General features: G+C 57.4%; 1 protein-coding gene across 1 annotated transcript; it reads left to right on the top strand.

The window, feature by feature from the left end:
* Positions 1–1,519: 1,519 nt before the first annotated feature.
* LMTK3 (lemur tyrosine kinase 3) lies at positions 1,520–18,434 on the top strand (the record flags this gene model as incomplete). The annotated part of the gene is made up of 16 exons (XM_080909245.1): positions 1,520–1,595; positions 2,365–2,498; positions 2,713–2,863; positions 3,240–3,316; positions 3,757–3,875; positions 6,510–6,597; positions 6,881–7,029; positions 7,782–7,866; positions 7,948–8,069; positions 8,144–8,293; positions 8,575–11,012; positions 13,577–13,971; positions 15,225–15,360; positions 15,622–15,759; positions 17,725–17,788; positions 18,188–18,434. The coding sequence occupies 16 exons, from the start codon at positions 1,520–1,522 to the stop codon at positions 18,432–18,434; spliced, it is 4,569 nt and encodes a 1,522-aa protein (XP_080765371.1).
* Between the last annotated feature and the right edge of the window lie 112 nt (positions 18,435–18,546).

The following is an 18,546-nucleotide window of genomic DNA, read 5'->3' as shown; positions in this document are numbered from 1 at the left end:
CGTCTTGTCTGATGTGTCGGTGTCACTGACGACCAGGTTCCAGTCTTACCTCTGCCAATCCCCTGTTCTGTGCCTGGGGCAGGTGACTGCCCCTCTCTGTGCCTCAGTTTCCTTACCTATACATTGGGCATGATAAAAGCATCTATCTGTCTTGGGGGCTGTCGTAATGATTGGAAGGTGATACTGTAAATCTTGGGAAACGCCTGGCACAGAATAAACACATGAAATAAACTACGCGTATGCATCTTTTGTGCCCATGTGTGTTGGTGTATGTGATGTGAGGCTGCAGTGGATAAGGAGTCCTCGTAATCACGTCTAAAGCGTGTGTCCATTCGTGCTGTCTGTTTAGGTAGGTGGTGTGCCTTTGTGTGTAATATGTGTGACTGTACTTTTGCACAGGGCATGTTTGTATCCCTGATCTGTATTTGTGTTTCTGCATAAGCTATGTGGCTTTGCATGTATGAACTGTGTGTTCCCATGTGCATGTATGTGATACGTGTTTGTCCCTGAGTGCCTGAATACATGCATGTGTTGTTGCTGCATGTCCACATACGTGACTGGCCAGCCTGTGTCTGTGTGCATGCAGCTGTCATTGCATGTTTGAGTTAGTGATTTCTGTGTGTTCTTTGTTGCCTGTGTGGATTATCAGTTTGTGACAGCATGCCTCCTCGTGTCCCAAAGGGTCTGAATGGATCTTTGTGATACCTCCCTATGTTTGGAGCTCTGTGTTGCATGTCTGCGTGTGCGTGCATGTGATGCTGGGGCATTCCTGTGTGGCTGGGTGAATCTGTACCAACCAGAGTCTGGACTGCCTATGCATTCTCAGTGTGGTCTGTCCCTGTGTCTTTGTGTGTGACGTGTCCGTGTCTCCGTTTGCTGATGGCTGTCCACCTTTGTATGAGATGCGGTTGTGAAGGTTCCTGTGACATGTGTCAGCTGTGTGTGGGCTGTGTGGGCTTGACATCTGCATCTTAGCATGTAGCACACGTGTGGGCACTAGTGTTGTGTCACAGTGGTGTCAGGGCCACACACTGTGGACCCTGCCCCCCCTCCAAGGGTCTGTTGGTTTCTGTCTGTCCCTTCTCCCCCTCCCTATTCTCCCCTCCCGCCTGGCAGCCAATGCAACCGGGAACCAGTTGCCATGACAACGCTCCCTCCTTCCTCCTCCCACCCTCCCTCTGACAGGCTCTCTGCTCCCCCAATCCCGATTGTCCTCGGGGGCGGGGCCCTCGTTCTTACCCCCCCATCTTCCCCTCCCCCCTACCCCAGCAACCCCGGCTCCCCAGCTTCTCTCCTCCGTCCGCCTCTCCATCCCTTCATCCGTCTGTCCTTTCGAGGAGGGGGAGGGGGGTATCTGAGCCAGTAAGCAACCCCTCCCTCCCCCTGTCCTGCATCTCCCGCCCCTCTCCTGGGCTGGGGGAGGCCAGGGTTGAGCGGGTACCCATGGCTGGGGGCTGAGGGCCCGCCCCCCCTCCTCCCCAGCCGCCGATTCCTCCACCTCCCTTCCATCCTGGACAAGATGCCTGCACCCGGCGCACTCATCCTCCTGGCGGCCGTCTCCGCCTCCGGCTGCCTGGCGTCCCCAGCGCACCCCGGTGAGTATGTCCAGCCGTCCACGGCCCGCGCCCCACCCCCACCGGGCCCGCCCGGCACCTGTGCGCAGTCCCTGGGGACGAGCAGGTCTGCAGGGCCGGGGAGACCAGCCAGGGCGGGTGGGGAGTGGGCTGCGGGCCGAGTGCGTGCTTGTGAGCGTGCATGTGAGCTCATGTGCACGCGAGTGCACACGGGTGCGCGGGGATATGGGAAGCCGCGGCCTTTGGGGAAGAGAGACCCTATTTCTAAGGGGAACACAGCTCAGGCCTTGCAGAGACCCCTCCCTTAGGCCTGAGGCTGAGGCAAGAGAACGAGTCTGTCTTCCCAATGTCTTTAAAACAAACAGTTCTCAGTCACCCTTCAGGTGTGGGGTGGACAGCGGGTTCAGCTCGGGGCAAATATCTTCCAACAGCCCGCAATTTGGGGGATGGTGGTCATGAAGCTGTCTATGGTAGCATGTTGTAAATTCTCAGAGCTCCAGGCCCCACTATTGCTAGTCACTGGAATGTATCCGGGTTACGGGATGCGTTTGGGGTGGGGGGGTGGGTCCCAGCTTGGAACGAAAGGAGGGACCCCACCCCCAACCACCTGGGAAGGCCTTAAACTACAACTCCCACAATACATTAGACCACCTGGCATCTCTGCCAAGGGGCCTCTGGATTTGGAGCATCATGGGGGTTGTAGTCCAAGATTAACCCAGGATGGGAGGGGCATGGAGTCCGATAGCCGGTGTCTCGAAGCCCAGATCCCAGCCCAGCCTTGTGCCCACAGATGGATTCGCTCTGAGCCGGGCCCCTTTGGCTCCGCCCTACGCTGTGGTCCTCATTTCCTGTTCGGGTCTGCTAGCCTTCATCTTCCTCCTCCTTACCTGTCTGTGTTGCAAACGGGGTGATGTTCGTTTCAAGGTGAGGTGCCCTAGGACTAACCTGGGAGAAAGTCCCCTGGCAGCAAAGACACTGGATGTCCCAAAGCACTCCCAAGACCTGGGGCTTTGGGATCGGAAATGGGGCTGGGATTTGAGGGACAGGTCTGTGAACGAAAGGAAGGCAATTAGGGCAGAATGGTGGCATCTCAGCACCCTCCTCCTGATGCTCCCATTCTTAACCTCTCGCACCCCAGGAGTTTGAGAACCCGGAAGGGGAGGACTGCTCTGGGGAGTACACTCCCCCTGCGGAGGAGACCTCCTCCTCACAGTCGCTGCCTGATGTCTATATTTTACCGCTGGCAGAGGTCTCACTGCCAATGCCTGCCCCGCAGCCTGCACACTCAGGTACTGCCCCTTCCACCCCGGGATATTTCGATCCCAACACTGAGGGCTTCCTTTTGTGGCTCAGGGAGGGTAGAGGGCAGATTGCAGAGCCCCTAGATTTGTGGAAGTAACTTATAGGGAGACCTCACACAGCATCTTGTAGAAAACCCCAGATCGAGAGAATCCTGCAGGATGGCCCTGGTGCCATCAGCCTAGATCTGGGAGCCAGCCTATAAGCGGACTAACCAGGCTTGGAGCTGATTGGGCCCTGGATCTCATGGGCAACCAATGAGGAGGCTGGATCCTGTCATGGAATGTTGGAGACAGCCAATAGAAGGAGACTGCTGTCTACTCTGACCTTAGGCCCCTCCCACCTCCCCTCCTGCCCCTTCCTCAGACATCAGCACCCCCCTGGGCCTGAGCCGCCAGCATCTCAGCTACCTGCAGGAGATTGGCAGCGGCTGGTTTGGGAAGGTGAGGGGCCTGGGTGGGAGGCAGAGGGGGTATCCATACATCTCTGGCGTGTGCGTGCTCCTGTTCTGTGTCTACCCCCATTTGTCATCTGCTCTTGGCCTACCCAGCCCCATGCCCCTCAGCCTGCCCCTCCACCCCTCACCCACTCCCACCCACCTACCCCCACATCTGTCGGTCAGCGCCTCCCTCCTCACTCCATTGACCACTCCGCCTCGCCACCCGGCTCTCCACGCGTCCGTCAGTCTGTCCATCCTTCCATCCGTCCCACGTGCATCGGATTCTGGGCCTGTGAGTCTCTTATCCCGTGTCTGGTAGGGGGCCGGGGAGGTGGGACTTGAAGGAAAGGCCTGGAAGTGGTTGGGAGTTTGGAGTGGATGATGGAGCTGCCCTGGGGACGGGCTAGACACAGGTCGGCACTGATCATAGGACTCCTTGATCAGGTGATCCTCGGGGAGGTTTTCTCAGACTACTCGCCAGCTCAGGTGGTGGTGAAGGAACTCCGGGCTAGTGCAGGGCCCCTGGAGCAGCGCAAGTTCATCTCAGAGGCTCAGCCCTACAGGTATGTCCACCGACGGGAGCTCTAAAAACAAAGTACCAGGTGAAGGGGGTGATCTTTGGGAGCAGAGGGAAGCCAGTGTGGTGTCAAACCAGGCTTCCAGTCTTTTCTCTTCCTGGCTGTGTGACACCGGTGCCGGGGTCTCCCTCCTGGAGACTTAGGTCTTTCTTAAAGAAAGCTAGAGAGAGCACGGGGAAGTGATTCCACGATTCTGAACCTGGTGTCTTTGTCCTGGCCACGGTTAAGACAACGCTATCCCTGAGTCTGCCCTACGTCCCTTCCCCTCTCTAAGGAAAGACCTACAAGCACCCAGCTTAGGCATTCATTCTAAACACACATCCTTGTGCTTGGAGATAGTGAGCTTCCAGTCATAGGCAGTGCGTAGGGCTCATTCATTCAGACACAAACCCTAGAGTCTGGCCCAGCCTTGTTCCAAGACCTCCCATGACTCCTCAGTGCCTCCAGAGCATGGACTCAGTTTCCTAGAGCCTACTGGCTCTGCACCGGCTAGCGCTTTAATCTCTCTGCCTCTGTCCTTCTGAACTCCATTTCCCACCCCGTCCCTTCAGCCCTTGTCTTAGGCCCAGGTTTGGAGGGCCTTCCACAGGCATGGTGGGTGTGACCTGCAACTGTACTCAGAGTGCTGAGGGAGGAGGATTGTAAGCTTGAGACCAGCCTGGGCTACAGAAGGAAACCCTGTCCCAAAGGGTGTGTGTGTATGCGCTGGGGTCTTACTTTGCCGGTTTGCGTGTTGTCTGCCTTTCTTTCTAATTAAATTTAATTAATTTTAAGCTAACTAAATTTAAGCTAACTAAAATGAAGCCAGACCAGTGTGTAGTGAGTGGTTCACCCCTGCCGTCAGAACGTGTAGGAGGCTGAGGCCGAAGGAGTCTCTAGGAATATGAAGCCAACCTAAGCTACAAACAAATGGCTTTAAACATTTGTTTCCTGAGTGACACGTGCCACATTCCAGGTGCTTCATAGCTGACCCATGACAGAAATCTCTTGGGACAGTACAGGCTGATCGGCCGCTCAGTGCTCTTCCCGCCTCTGAGTCTTACGAGTTCCGTCAGCCCTCGGCAGACGTTTGCTGGTCCAGACATAGACCTTGAATTTAAATCCCAGCTATGTGGCACTAGGCAAGTCATTTCACTTCTCCGAGCCTCCGTTCCTTTCCGGATCACCCCGGTCTATACTCTGCTTCACAGAGTTGGGGTGAATCTCAGGCTTCCTCCCTCACACCCCTATTGTCCTTGGTCACTGAGTCCCGTCACTTCTCAGGTTCCAGCATGTGACAGGCACTTTCCACATTGTGGGGTGACATCCCCGAAGTGGGGTGTCAGCAGTCCCCTCCTGGAAGGGGAAGGGCTGAGGACCCAGCCAAGCTGTGGTTGTAACACAAATACTAGCCTGGCCCCGGTGCCAAAGTGACCCTGGGCATCTACTGGGCAGCGCTAGAGAAAGAACTCATCTGTACCAGCCCCGCTGAGCTTGGAGTATCAGAACTAGAAGGGCCATGTGAAGGGAAGGGTCTGTAGGGGCGACTTGGAAAGACTGAGGAGGCTGGGTTCTGTAGGAGCTAGCAGTTTTGCAAAGCACTGTGGGAAGCTGAGGAAATGGAGGGTAAGGGTTGGGCAGTGACCAGAGGCCCTCAGAGACAGCGGGACAGAGGCTGAAGTCCAGTCAAACATGTGTCTAAGTGTTGGAAACAAAAGCAGCAGTAACAGCTGGCCTGGTGGTGTATGCCTACTGTTTATCTCAGCACTGAAGGCTGAGGCAGGATTGTGCGTTCCCAGGTAGCCTGGGCTGCAGAGTGAAACCCTCCCTTACATTACATAGAATAGCAGCACCCACTCACACCATGAACAGCCCTTCTCCCCGTGGGGTCTTCACAGCCTCATCCAGGAGCCACTTCCCCCGTACATCAGAGGAAGCAAAGGAGGCAGGGTGACTTCCCTGGGAGACTTGGGAAGGATTCAGGGGCGAGGGTGAATGAATGAGTAAAGCCAATTATTGGGAGACCGGATTGCAGTTGGGGCCTGAGCCAGAGACAAAAAAAAAAGGGGGGGGGGGCTGGGGAGATGGCGCAGTGGTTAAGAGTGTGTGCTGCTCTCTCAGAGAACCTGAGTTTAGTTCCGGTAGCTTTGCCGTCATGGCTCACAGGAGCCCATTACTTTAGCTCCAGGGGATCTGATGCCCTCTTCTGTCCTTCATGAGCACGTGCACTCACATACACATACCCACTCATAAACACACCGATATAGACATAATTCTACAAGGTTAAAAAATAAGGAGAGAAAAAAAAACAAAACACACCTTTAATCCCAGCACTTAGGATGCAGAGGCAGGTGGATGTCCATGAGTGTGGTACCAGCCTGGTTTACAGTTAGGTTCAGGACAGCCAGGACCATGTAGGGAGACCCAGAGTTAGAGAGAATAACCTGGGCAAAGTGGATGCTGGCCGGCGAGTAACTGGAACACTGGAACACCAGTGAACGTCTCACGGGGCCACTGGGGAGCCAGAAACATGTCAGTAGGAGGTCAGGGACAATCTGAAGGGGAGGCGTACTACCCATGCCTGGGAAAGGGTTTGTCAAGACGAGGGCACCCACGATGCTCCCTTCCTGCCCCTTTAAGGAGCCTGCAGCATCCCAACGTTCTCCAGTGCCTGGGCGTCTGTGTGGAGACCTTGCCCTTCCTGCTGATCATGGAGTTCTGTCAGCTGGTGAGGGGTCTGGGGAAGGGGAGGGGCTGCTGGGAGCTGGAAGTCAGCTGTGGTCTCAGGACGCCAGGGTCTCAGATTCCTGTAGTCACCTGTGTGACTGTGTTAGCATTCCTTTTCTTTTTATGTTTCTGGGGCTGGGGGTTGAATCCCGGGCATCGTAAATGTGTGGTAAGTATCTGACCCAACTGAGCTGCATAGGCAGCCAGGCTGTGCTAACTAGGGGCTGGCTGCCTAATGGGGGGTAGGAGATGCTTTGTGCCGAACTGCCTTGTTTCCCTCCCAGGGGGACCTGAAAAGATACCTTCGGGCCCAGCGGCCACCTGAAGGCATGTCCCCTGAACTTCCCCCTCGAGACCTTCGGACACTGCAGAGGATGGGCCTAGAGATTGCCCGAGGACTGGCACACCTGCACTCCCACAACTATGTGCACAGGTGAGCTAGGTGCACCTACAGCAGGGGACACTGGATGAGCAAGCAAGGACTCTAAAGTGACAGGCACACTGAAGTTCTGACATAAAGGAGGGGGAGGAGTCGGGAGAGGGGAGGAGTCGGGAGAGGGGAGGAGCCAGGGGAGGGGAGGAGCCAGGGGAGGGGTTGGGAGAGGGGAGGAGCCAGGGGAGGGGAGGAGCCAGGGGAGGGGAGGAGTCTGGAAAGGAAAGCCAGATTTCAGGAAAGGAGACTAGCTAAGAGAAAACAGGGTGTGGTGGCTCTGGTTTATAATCCCAACACTCAGAAAGCTGAGGCAGGACGATCCCGGCAGGGTTGAGGCCAGCCTGGTCTACGTTGCGAGATCCATGACAGCTAAGGCTGCACAGTGAGACCCTGGGAGGAGGGGGCGTGGAGAGGGAGGAGTCAGGAGGGAAAGGAATGAGCTTAGAAAGGAAGGGAGGAGTCAGGAGAGAGAAAGGAGGGAGTCTGGGAAGGGAAGAGACGGGAGAAAGGGGAGCAGTGCTAGCAGAGGAAGAGGGAGGGAAGACTGGGGTGTCAGTAAAGAAAGTGGAGGAGAGAGCGGGAGAAACTAGTAGAGGAACATGGCGGATGGGGTGGGGAGCGGTGGAGGTGGGGGAGGACGGGGTCAGGAGAGGAGGTGCCAGCACAAGATGTGCAGAGTTGTGAAAGGGAGAGAAGGCACACTGTGGGCGGGGCTTGCTCCTCACTCCGCCTCCCCCATCCCTACTCCGCAGCGATCTGGCGCTGCGCAACTGCCTGCTAACTTCAGACCTGACTGTGCGGATTGGAGACTATGGGCTGGCGCATAGCAACTACAAGGTGGGCACAGCGTGTGAATGTGTCTGTGCATGTGGATCAGTGTGTGTCCCCTGCTGACCTGCTGACCCCACCCACCCCTAGGAAGACTACTACCTGACACCCGAGCGCCTATGGGTGCCGCTGCGCTGGGCAGCGCCGGAGCTGCTGGGCGAGCTTCACGGTAGCTTTGTGCTGGTGGACCAAAGCCGTGAGAGTAACGTCTGGTGAGCTACGCTTGGCGCCTGGGGGGATGGGGCTCCACTTCTCTCTGACCTCTGACTTTTGACCGCCCATACAGGTCCCTCGGGGTGACACTCTGGGAGCTGTTTGAGTTCGGGGCGCAGCCCTATCGTCACCTATCGGACGAGGAGGTCCTGGCCTTTGTTGTCCGCCAGCAACACGTCAAGCTGGCCCGACCCAGGCTGAAGCTACCCTACGCCGACTATTGGTGAGGCACCTGACTCCCAAACTTCCTATCCCAGCCACTAAGCATCCTCGAATCCATCCTCCCCCATTACCTGATGCCTGAAATGGGTAAACTGAGGCAGGGGAGTGGCCGGTCGAAACTCTGCTTCACTCCTCCTTCCCGAGGCCAACACCGCCCTTTCTGTTTTTCTCTGGATCTCTGACTCCGTCTGCCTGGGGCCTTGGTCTTTGGCTACCTATATCGGCCTCTGTCCCTCTCCTCTGGAGGTATTTCCTCTTCATTATCCCCTCACTTGTCCCCAGGTATGACATCCTGCAGTCTTGCTGGCGGCCGCCAGCCCAGCGCCCCTCGGCCTCTGATCTCCAGCTGCAGCTCACTTACCTGCTGTCTGAGCGACCCCCCAGACCCCCTCCTCCACCACCCCCTCCCCGAGACGGGCCCTTCCCCTGGCCCTGGCCCCCTTCCCATAGTGCGCCTCGCCCGGGGACTCTGTCCTCTCAGTTCCCCCTTCTGGATGGCTTTCCCGGGGCTGACCCAGAAGATGTACTAACAGTCACCGAGAGCAGTCGTGGCCTCAACCTTGAGTGCCTGTGGGAAAAGGCCCGCCGTGGGGCAGGCCGTGGTGGGGGTGCACCTCCCTGGCAGCCGGCTTCTGCGCCTCCTGCGCCCCACACCAATCCGTCCAATCCCTTCTATGAGGCTCTGTCCACCCCTAGCGTGCTGCCTGTCATCAGCGCACGCAGTCCCTCGGTGAGCAGTGAGTACTATATCCGCCTGGAGGAGCATGGTTCTCCACCAGAGCCCCTCTTCCCCAACGACTGGGACCCGCTGGACCCAGGAGTACCCGGTCCCCAGGCCCCCCAGGCTCCCTCCGAGGTCCCTCAGCTGGTGTCCGAGACCTGGGCTTCCCCCCTCTTCCCTGCGCCCCGACCCTTCCCAGCCCAGTCCTCAGGATCAAGTGGCTTCCTGCTGAGCGGCTGGGACCCCGAGGGTCGGGGCGCAGGAGAAACCCTGGCAGGAGACCCTGCCGAGGTGCTTGGGGAACAGGGTACTGCACCCTGGGCCGAAGAGGAGGAGGAAGAGAGCTCCCCAGGCGAGGACAGCAGCAGCCTTGGAGGGGGACCCAGCCGCCGGGGACCCCTGCCCTGTCCCCTGTGCAGCCGCGAGGGTCCCTGCTCCTGCCTGCCATTGGAGCGGGGGGACGCTGTGGCCGGCTGGGGGGGGCACCCTGCCCTTGGTTGTCCCCACCCCCCAGAGGACGACTCTTCTCTGCGTGCCGAGCGGGGCTCCCTGGCCGACCTGCCTCTGGTCCCCCCTACCTCAGCCCCCCTCGAGTTTCTGGACCCCCTCATGGGGGCCGCAGCGCCCCAGTACCCCGGGCGGGGGCCACCTCCCGCTCCCCCACCTCCACCGCCCCCTCCCCGGGCTTCCGCGGAACCGGCCGCGTCCCCCGACCCCCCGTCGGCCCTGGCCAGTCCAGGCTCCGGGCTGTCGTCTCCGGGCCCCAAGCCGGGGGACAGCGGCTACGAGACCGAGACCCCTTTTTCCCCAGAGGGAGCCTTCCCAGGTGGGGGGGCGGCCGAGGAGGAAGGGGTCCCTCGGCCACGGGCTCCCCCCGAGCCACCCGACCCAGGAGCGCCCCGGCCACCCCCAGACCCGGGTCCCCTCCCACTCCCAGGGTCCCAGGAGAAGCCAACCTTTGTAGTTCAGGTGAGCACCGAGCAGCTGCTGATGTCCCTAAGGGAAGATGTGACAAAGAACCTCCTAGGGGACAAGGGGTCGACACCCGGGGAGACAGGACCCAGGAAGGCGGGGAGAAGCCCCGCGAACAGAGAGAAGGGCCCAGGTCCGAACAGGGACCTGACATCCCTGGTCAGCAGGAAGAAAGTCCCCAGCAGGAGTCTTCCGGTGAACGGGGTGACAGTATTGGAGAACGGGAAGCCAGGAACCCTGGACATGAAGGAGAAGGTGGCGGAGAATGGCCTGGAATCTCCGGAGAGAGAAGAGAGAGCCCTGGTGAATGGGGAGCCGATGTCCCCAGAGGCCGGGGAGAAGGTGCTGGTGAATGGGGTTCTGATGTCCCCAAAGAGCGAGGAGAAGGTAGCAGAGAATGGGGTCCTGAGGCTGCCCAGGAACACGGAGAGGCCGCCAGAGACTGGACCTCGGAGAGTCCCAGGACCCTGGGAGAAGATGCCCGAGACTGGGGGTCTAGCTCACGAGACCCTGCTGGATCGAGCCCCTGCACCCTGCGAGGCAGCCTTGCCCCAGAACGGCTTGGAGATGGCCCCTGGCCAGCTTGGCCCAGCCCCCAAGAGCGGGAACCCGGACCCCGGGACCGAGTGGAGAGTCCACGAGAGTGGGGGGGCACTGAGAGCCCCCGGGGCTGGGAAGCTGGACCTCGGGAGTGGGGGCCGAGTCCCGGGGGTCGCGGGGACGGGCCCCGCCGGCGGCCCCGCAAGCGCCGTGGACGCAAAGGCCGGATGGGTAGACAACTCGAGACCACTGCCACCTCCGCCACAGCCACTGGGGGCCCAGCCGAGGAGGCCGGAGCCAGTGCCCCCGAAAGCCAGGCTGGAGGTGGCCCCAGAGGAAGAGCCAGGGGTCCCAGACAACAGGCTCGGCGGAGACATGGCCCCCAACGTAGACGAGGACCCCCCCAAGCCGGAGAGGAAGGGACCCGAGATGCCACGCTTGTTCTTGGACCTGGGACCCCCTCAGGGGAACAGCGAGCAGATCAAAGGTGAGGAGGTCAAAGGTGAGGAGGTAAAAGGTGAGGAGGTCGGGAAGGAGAGCTAAAATAGGCTGGCACCATGAATGCCTACCCAGAGGCCTTGGCTGTGTCCCCATCTGCAGTCCTAAGAACAGGTCTTTACTGCTCTGGGCCTCAGTTTTTTCCACCTGCCAAGAATGGATGTCAGGAAGGCCCTGGCTAGGTGGTTGTGAGAGGGCAGGCCTTGACAAAGCCTTTAGTTACTGCCAAATTGTCATCATTGAGTTCTGGGACATAATGGAGACCTGTCTTTGTTATTTAAGCTTGTATAGGTGGGGGTTTCCAAGTCAGAAGGTACCCAGAAATGGGGAAGGCTAGGAAAACAGCCAGTCCTATGAAGGCCACAGGTGCTTTTTGTAGCATTGGCTGCTTTTTAAAAAAAATCATGTTCTGGATGTTTGAGTGGTTGTAGCCAGCTCAGGGATCAATGTGATGGCTAAGAAGCTGAGAGTAGCCAGGGGTGTGTGTGCCACATGTCTCCAGGACAGCACTTGGAAAAATGGGACAATAAGATAGTTGTGACTTGAAAGTCAGCCCGGCCTACATATCAAGACGTTCCGGGGCCAGTCAAAGATACATATCGAGACCCAGTCTCAGACAAAACCGAAGGGCCGGGGAGATGGTTCAGTAGGTAAAATATTTGCCTTGCAAATGTGAGAACCTGATCCTAAAGCCACGTGAAGCCAGGTGTGGTGATGAGCTTTTAACTCCAGCACCTTCGGGGAGTGGAGGCAGGAGGATCCCTGAAGCTCACTGCCTAGCTACTCAAGGCCAGTGAGGGATCCTTCTCAAAAGAGGTGGATGGTGTAGAGGAATCCTGAGGTTGCCTCTGTCCTACACACACACACACACACACACACACACGTGTACACACATTTTTGAAGGCAGGCAAGATGGCTCAGCTGGTGAAGGCACTTGTCACCTGCTGCCTTGAGATTCATCCCAGGACCTACATGGAGAAAAGAAAGAACTAAGTCCCATAAGTTGTTCCCTGACCACCACACATGTGCTGTGGTACATGCATGCCTACACACATACATAATATGTTCATTTATGCACACAGACATAAATGAACAACATTTAAAATTTAAGAGGCTGGGCGTGGTGGCGCACACATTTGATCCCAGCATCCGGAGGTGGGTGGGTCTGAGTCAGAGGCAGCCTGTCTACAGAGTGAGTTCCGGGACATCCTGGGCTACACAAAGAAACTGTCTCAGTTGATAAATAACAAAATTTTAATTGAAAAACACATTTTTTTTCAAAGGAAACAATAAACTAAGGGGTCTCTCCAATGTGTCAGGCCATGGGTTGTCCCCTGGCCCATTCTAGTAGGTAAATGTTAGGGTAGCACAGGTTGAGGAGCCACTGCTAGGCTGAGAGCAAAAGGTGAGCCACACAGTGACAACGCATGGGAGATAGTGTCCTCCCAAGTTCCTGAACACCGCAATGGCACCCCACCCAGGTGTCTAGGAGACACCGGGTCACATGACCCTACTGGGTGAACTAAAATGCCTCAGAGAGTCTGGGTTGGCTCGGGGCTACTGGCTGAAAAGAGGCTAGGAATGGCTTAAGGTCTTCCACCCAGGGAACTGCTGTTCATCCATTAAAATCCCACACAAACTTCCCCTCCCTGGGAAGCCTTCATGTTTCTAGAGGCCATTGCTACATCCTTATTGTGGGCATCCACGAGTCTTGACAGCATGGTGCTTGTGCCTTCCTAGTCCCACCTTCTGAACAGCAGTGAAGGGCGGGAGCTAGGAGCCCGTGGGTGGCGGGGATGGTGGAGGTGGGCACTGGATGGTGCATCTCGAGAGCAGCTACCGGTCTCACCGCATCTGTCTCTGTGTCCTAATGTCTGTCACCCCCAGTGGAACTCTGACGGAGAAAGGGGTGGCTCTTTTCATTTCCCGGGAGGAACAGTGGCCCAGAGAAATGGACGTACTTGTTGAGGGACACAGTGGGGTGGGACTGGAAGGAAGGAAAGTGGCCTTGGGGACAGGGAAAGTTCTAGAAGGTGGCAACCAAGGGCCAACAAGGAAACTCCCCTTCTGCAGGGGAACACTGATCATTAACCCCAGGGATTGTGGGCACTTCCAGACCTAACTTCGTGAGGGTGGTTGTGTTCCGTGTTCCAAGGCCAGGCACACTAACCAGGGCTAACCTGCTCCCGCCCTTGGCAGGAGGTGTGTGGCCAGAGCATGACTCTTAGAGATGGCTCAGCTCTGGGGACCCCTTCCCCCCAGAGCTGAAGAATGTGACTCAGTTGCAGGCAGAGGGAATGGCATATATAAATGTCGAGGTGGGGGGTAGAAATGGGGAGTCCTGAAAGAGGTGGGTTCAGAGTGGAGAGGACAGCTGGGCCCAGGTGCTGTGGAAGAAGCTCGTTGCCCTGTATGCTGAGAGCATGCACTGCAGTGGTGAGGGGTCTCTCACTGTGCACACAGAAAGGCCCTCAGAAGCCCCCCAGCATACAGCTGTGGGCAGAGCCTGACTCTGATCCCGGGCAGGAGCTCACTTGTCTTCTCCCCTTGCAGCCAAACTCTCCCGGCTCTCCCTGGCGCTCCCTCCGCTCACGCTCACGCCGTTCCCGGGCCCGGGCCCGCGGCGGCCACCTTGGGAGGGCGCGGACGCAGGGGCAGCTGGCGGGGAGGCCGGCGGGGCGGGGGCGCCGGGGCCAGCGGAGGAGGACGGGGAGGACGAGGACGAGGACGAGGAGGACGAGGAGGCAGCGGGCTCTCGGGGTCCCGGGAGGACGCGGGAAGTCCCAGTGCCCGTCGTGGTGAGCAGCGCCGACGGGGACACGGCCCGCCCGCTGCGGGGGCTGCTCAAGTCTCCACGCGCGGCCGACGAGCCAGAGGACAGCGAGCTGGAGAGGAAGCGCAAGATGGTCTCCTTCCACGGGGACGTGACCGTCTACCTCTTCGACCAGGTGAGGGGGAACACTTAGGATAGGTAGCATCAGGACTGGAGGGGGGGTGGACCTTCTGGTGGTCCAGGTGAATGGATCTGGGGCGGGCGAGCCCAGAGATTTGCACCTTCTAGTGCGGAGTAGCCCGCCCAGTGGGTGGAGCTCCGCAAGAGGTGTTTGATGTGGGTGCCGGGCAACAAACTCTGGCAGTCAGGAAAAGGGCGACACCTTAGCCTCTAAGCATCTCCAGCCTCTTGGGGCTGGGCTTTAAATGAGGCGGGTCTTATCACGTGGAGCTTTAAAATGGAGTGAGTTTGGCTTGGTCGCCCAGATCAGTAATCTCTGCTCTCAGGAAGCAAAGGCGAGGCAATATATAATTATTGAATAGTTCAGAGCAGCTAGGGCTACATACCGAAACCCTTCCTCAAACAAACATGCCTAAGTAACCCGGATCTGAAATCTCCATATTATATATTAAAAAGGGGTTTATTGTCTGAAGGGAAAAAAAGAAAAGGGGGGTTATTGCCTGAGCCTCGCTAGATAAACCTGGGATGAGACTGTTTGGGGCCAGGTTGTGAGAGAGTTAAAAACAAGGCTAGGTTCTGGGTTCAGAGTCACTGAGACCAAAGGATTCCAAAATGGGACTTTTAAATTTTATTTGTTTCTTTGTTTGAGACAGGATCTCTTTGTATAGCTCTGGCTGTTCTGAAATCTCTAGACAAGGGTGGCCTGGGACTCAAGAGATTCACGTGCATCGTGATTTCTCTGTATAACCTTGAGTGTCCTGGAACTCACTTTGTATACCAGGCTGGCCTCAGACTTAGAGGCCACCTGTCTCTCCTGAGTGCTGGAATTAAGGTCATTCCCACCTTGCCGAGTTCAAGGCGTGACTTGGAGAGTTTGAGTGGGGACTGGGGTAACGGTTCCTTTGGTGCTCGGCTGGAGTTAGGGGTTGGGAGCGACAGGAACAGGCTGTTAGCTCCAAGATATAGGTTTGGGTTTGCAGCCCAAATCTTGGAGGTTGTACTTCAGGGTTCAAAACTCGCTGCGGGGTTAAAAAAAACTCGCTGCAGGATTAAGTGCTTGCTGAATTTAGGAATTCCTGAGCTGGGTGGGGCTTTATAGTTAAGTCAGGAACAAAGACCTGAGTGAGATTAGGGCTTGTAGGAACCTTGGAAGGCAGAGGAGGGTTCCATTCACTTCTCCATGCAATACAATCTCAGCAATTTGAGGTGGTTGGGGTGTGACAATACGTTCCTTTCTCTTGTTTTCAGGAGACTCCAACCAACGAGTTGAGCGTCCAGGGCACCCCCGAGGGGGACACGGAGCCGTCAACGCCCCCAGCGCCCCCGACGCCTCCCCACCCCACCACCCCAGGAGATGGGTTTCCCAGCAACGACAGCGGCTTTGGTGAGGGGCGGAACCCAAGATTTGGGCCGCGGGAGGGCGGGGCTTGGAGACGGAGGGCGTGGCCTCATGCAACGGGCGTGTCCTGTGGGGAGGGCGGGGCTAAGGAGGACCTGAAAGAGGAGGAGTGAATCCACTCTTGTAGGCTGAAGCTGTACCGAGGGCCCTGGGAGGCGCTCAGGAAGGCAGAGGAGGGGAGGGGCCCTTGCTGGAGGGTAGGGCTAAAGGACTGGGGTGTCTAAGTCTAGTTCACTTTCTCCCTAGGCGGCAGTTTCGAGTGGGCGGAGGATTTCCCCCTCCTCCCCCCACCAGGGCCCCCCCTGTGCTTCTCCCGCTTCTCCGTCTCACCTGCGCTGGAGACCCCGGGGCCTCCCGCCCGGGCTCCCGACGCCCGGCCCGCAGGTACAGTGCTTCCAGCAGGACCTTGTCCCAGCCCTCCCCGACCTGCCCTCCCTTGCTTTGCTTCTGTCCCATTCTCTGTCACATTGACATCTCCCAGCTCAGACCAGTTGGTTCCCACTTACAACCTTGGACCATTACACCTGTCTCTGACCCTCAGTTGCTTTTTCAAGGATCTTCATGTACACACTCCCTTTGCCGGTCTTTCCCATCTCTGAGCTCAGATACCTTGCTGGATCTCCATATCCTCTCCGAGGGCACTTAAAGCCAGAGGAGGGTATGGCAGACACCCAGAGACAGGAGTCACTATAGTAGCAGCGAGCTCACAGCGACCTGCCATATTGCTACCCGCTCAGTTTTTCACTACGATCCTTGCAGTGGATTTTAGTTCCACGGGTTTTTACGGAAAGAACTGCAGCACTTTCTTAGAAAGGAGGGTAGAGCCGGAATTCCGCCCCGGCTGCTGGCCCTGAGTGCTGCCCTCTCGTGGTAAGCATCTGCTGGGCCCTGTGCTGATAGAAAGTCAGCTCTCTCCTGCCCCCTGCTGGCCACTATGCGGAGCGCCCAGGATGTGGGGAAGGAGCTGTTAGGAACGGCTCTATCCCTGGTCCCCAAATCCTCTGAGTTCCAGGATTAACCCTGCCTTATTTTTATCTGTGTGATGTTGGCCAGTCAGTGTCCCTCTCTGCCTCAGCGTCCTCATCTGTAGAATGGGGATGAGAGTGGATCCTGATCCTGAGTGTTATGAGGGTGTAAGGGGGATAATCCTGATGGGCGGGCAGCCTGGAGCTCCTGTGATGGCGTTACTGACCCAGGGCTGGGAACAGCTTGCACAACGGCTGGAGGCCGAAGAGTTTAGCTAGTCCAAGAAGCAGAAGACAGGCCTAGGGCTCCTCAGGGTTCAGAGTTGGGCTGAGGTAAATAAATGGGACTAGTTATAAAGGACTTGGGGGCCGGGCATGGTGAACGCCTTCAATCCCAGCACTTGGAAGGCAGAGGCAGGCAGATCTCTGAGTTCGAGGCCAGCCTGGTCTACAGAGCAAGTTCCAGGACAGCCAGGGCTACACAGAGAAATTCTGTCTTGAAAACCCAAAACAGGGCTGATAAGTGGTTAAGAGCACTGGCTGCTCTTCCAGAGGTCCTGAGTTCAAATCCCAGCAACCACATGGTGGCTCCCAAACTTTGGGAATGAGAGCTCTTGTCTGAAGACAGCTACAGTGTACTTATATATAACAAATAAATAAAAAGAAAAACCAAATATATACTTCTAATAATAGTAATAATAAGTAAGTAAGCAATAAAGGACTTAGGCTAACTTTGCCCACAGGATGCTAGGGACCATGTAGGACTGTAAGCGGGGAAGGGACTGGGGCCTAGGAGTGGAGGCTGGAGGGTGCCTGAGGAGAGGCTGGCAAGAGTCTAACAGGACAATATGGGGACTAGGCACAGGGAGAGAGGAGGGGCAAGGCAGAGTAGAGGGCAGCAGAGGCAGGACTGGGACTGAATCTCCATCTAACCTGTTATCCTGACACGCACCACCTCCGTCTCAGGACCCCCACGAGCCCAGGGCAGGGTGGGTCCAGGGTGTGGTGATACCAGCTAGATAGTGAGTCAGGATCCAGGCTGCCGGCAAGGTGACCTCACTCTTAGTCACCAGGAGTGGCGATGGAGGGTCCAGTAGTATGAAGCCCCAGATCCTTGCCTGCTCCCACAGATACTCCCACCGGGCATGGGCAGGGACACTGTGAAGCACGTCTGTCTCCCCAAGTCACAGCGGGTGTCCCCTGGCACTCCCATATGTTCCATCTTTACGCCGGGTCCTGAGGGAGGGGCTCGCCTTGTGTTCTTTGAAAGGAACAGGGTCACAGTGCTCGAGGAGGGAAGTGGTCCTCTGGTACCTCATGGCCAGGTCCAGGAGAGTAAACGGGGGAGGGCTGACCCCTTACCCCACCGGCCTCGGTGTTCTAGATCCAGAGAATGAGTCAGGCCATTGTGTCTGGGGAGGCTGGGGGATGGTCCTGCAACACTGTTGGTGAAGGTGCTGTGTGACAGGCACCGATCTGAGCACAGGTCTCATGTCAGCCAAGCAGACAGCAGGCTCGTCCACAGGAAGCGCTATGCTTAATTCTCAGTACCAGGGAGGGACACACGAGGGGAAAATAGAGGCAGCCAGTGATATCCCAGGATGTCCAAGGGGAACAAGGTGATCCAGAATGGCTGTGGAGGGCCAGTGAAGGGGAGGCCTGAACACACTGGGAAGAGCATTTTAGACACTGGGACCGTGGATGCAAACATACACCCTGTAGAATGGCTGGAACGTTTGAAGGCAGAAAGCCTGGAGCAGGGGCGGGATGGTGCCACTTACTCCTTACTCGGCCTTCGCTGTAAGCCTGTCTCCCCTGATTCCTGTTCTTTCTCTTTCTGTTCCCAGGCCCCGTGGAGAACTGACTCCCCAAAGACCCAGCCCCTTTGCACCCCAAGAAGAGGGTTTGCGAGCAGAATCTTGTGTGGACGATGGAGCCATCGCCCCCAACACTGACACAGCCTCTGGGGAGGTGCCTGAGGCTGGGCCCTCTCTCTCCTCCACCATGTGCCAAACGGGAGGCCCAGGCCCTCCACCCAGCCCCCCAGATGAGTCCCCTGACCCCCCTGATCCCGACCCCCTTGGAGCCACATGAGGCAGGAAGCCCCATTGCTGGACAGCCACACTTCTTGGAACTGAACTGAACTCTTTTGGGCCCAGAACCCCTGGCACAGCAGAGGTCCCTCCTGGCCTCATGAGGGTCACTG

This window comes from Micromys minutus (assembly GCF_963924665.1).
Source record: "Micromys minutus genome assembly, chromosome: 32".
In the NCBI taxonomy this organism is placed as follows: domain Eukaryota; kingdom Metazoa; phylum Chordata; class Mammalia; order Rodentia; family Muridae; genus Micromys; species Micromys minutus.
Note: the sequence above shows the minus strand (reverse complement) of the source record. Positions and strands in the feature narration are given on the sequence as shown.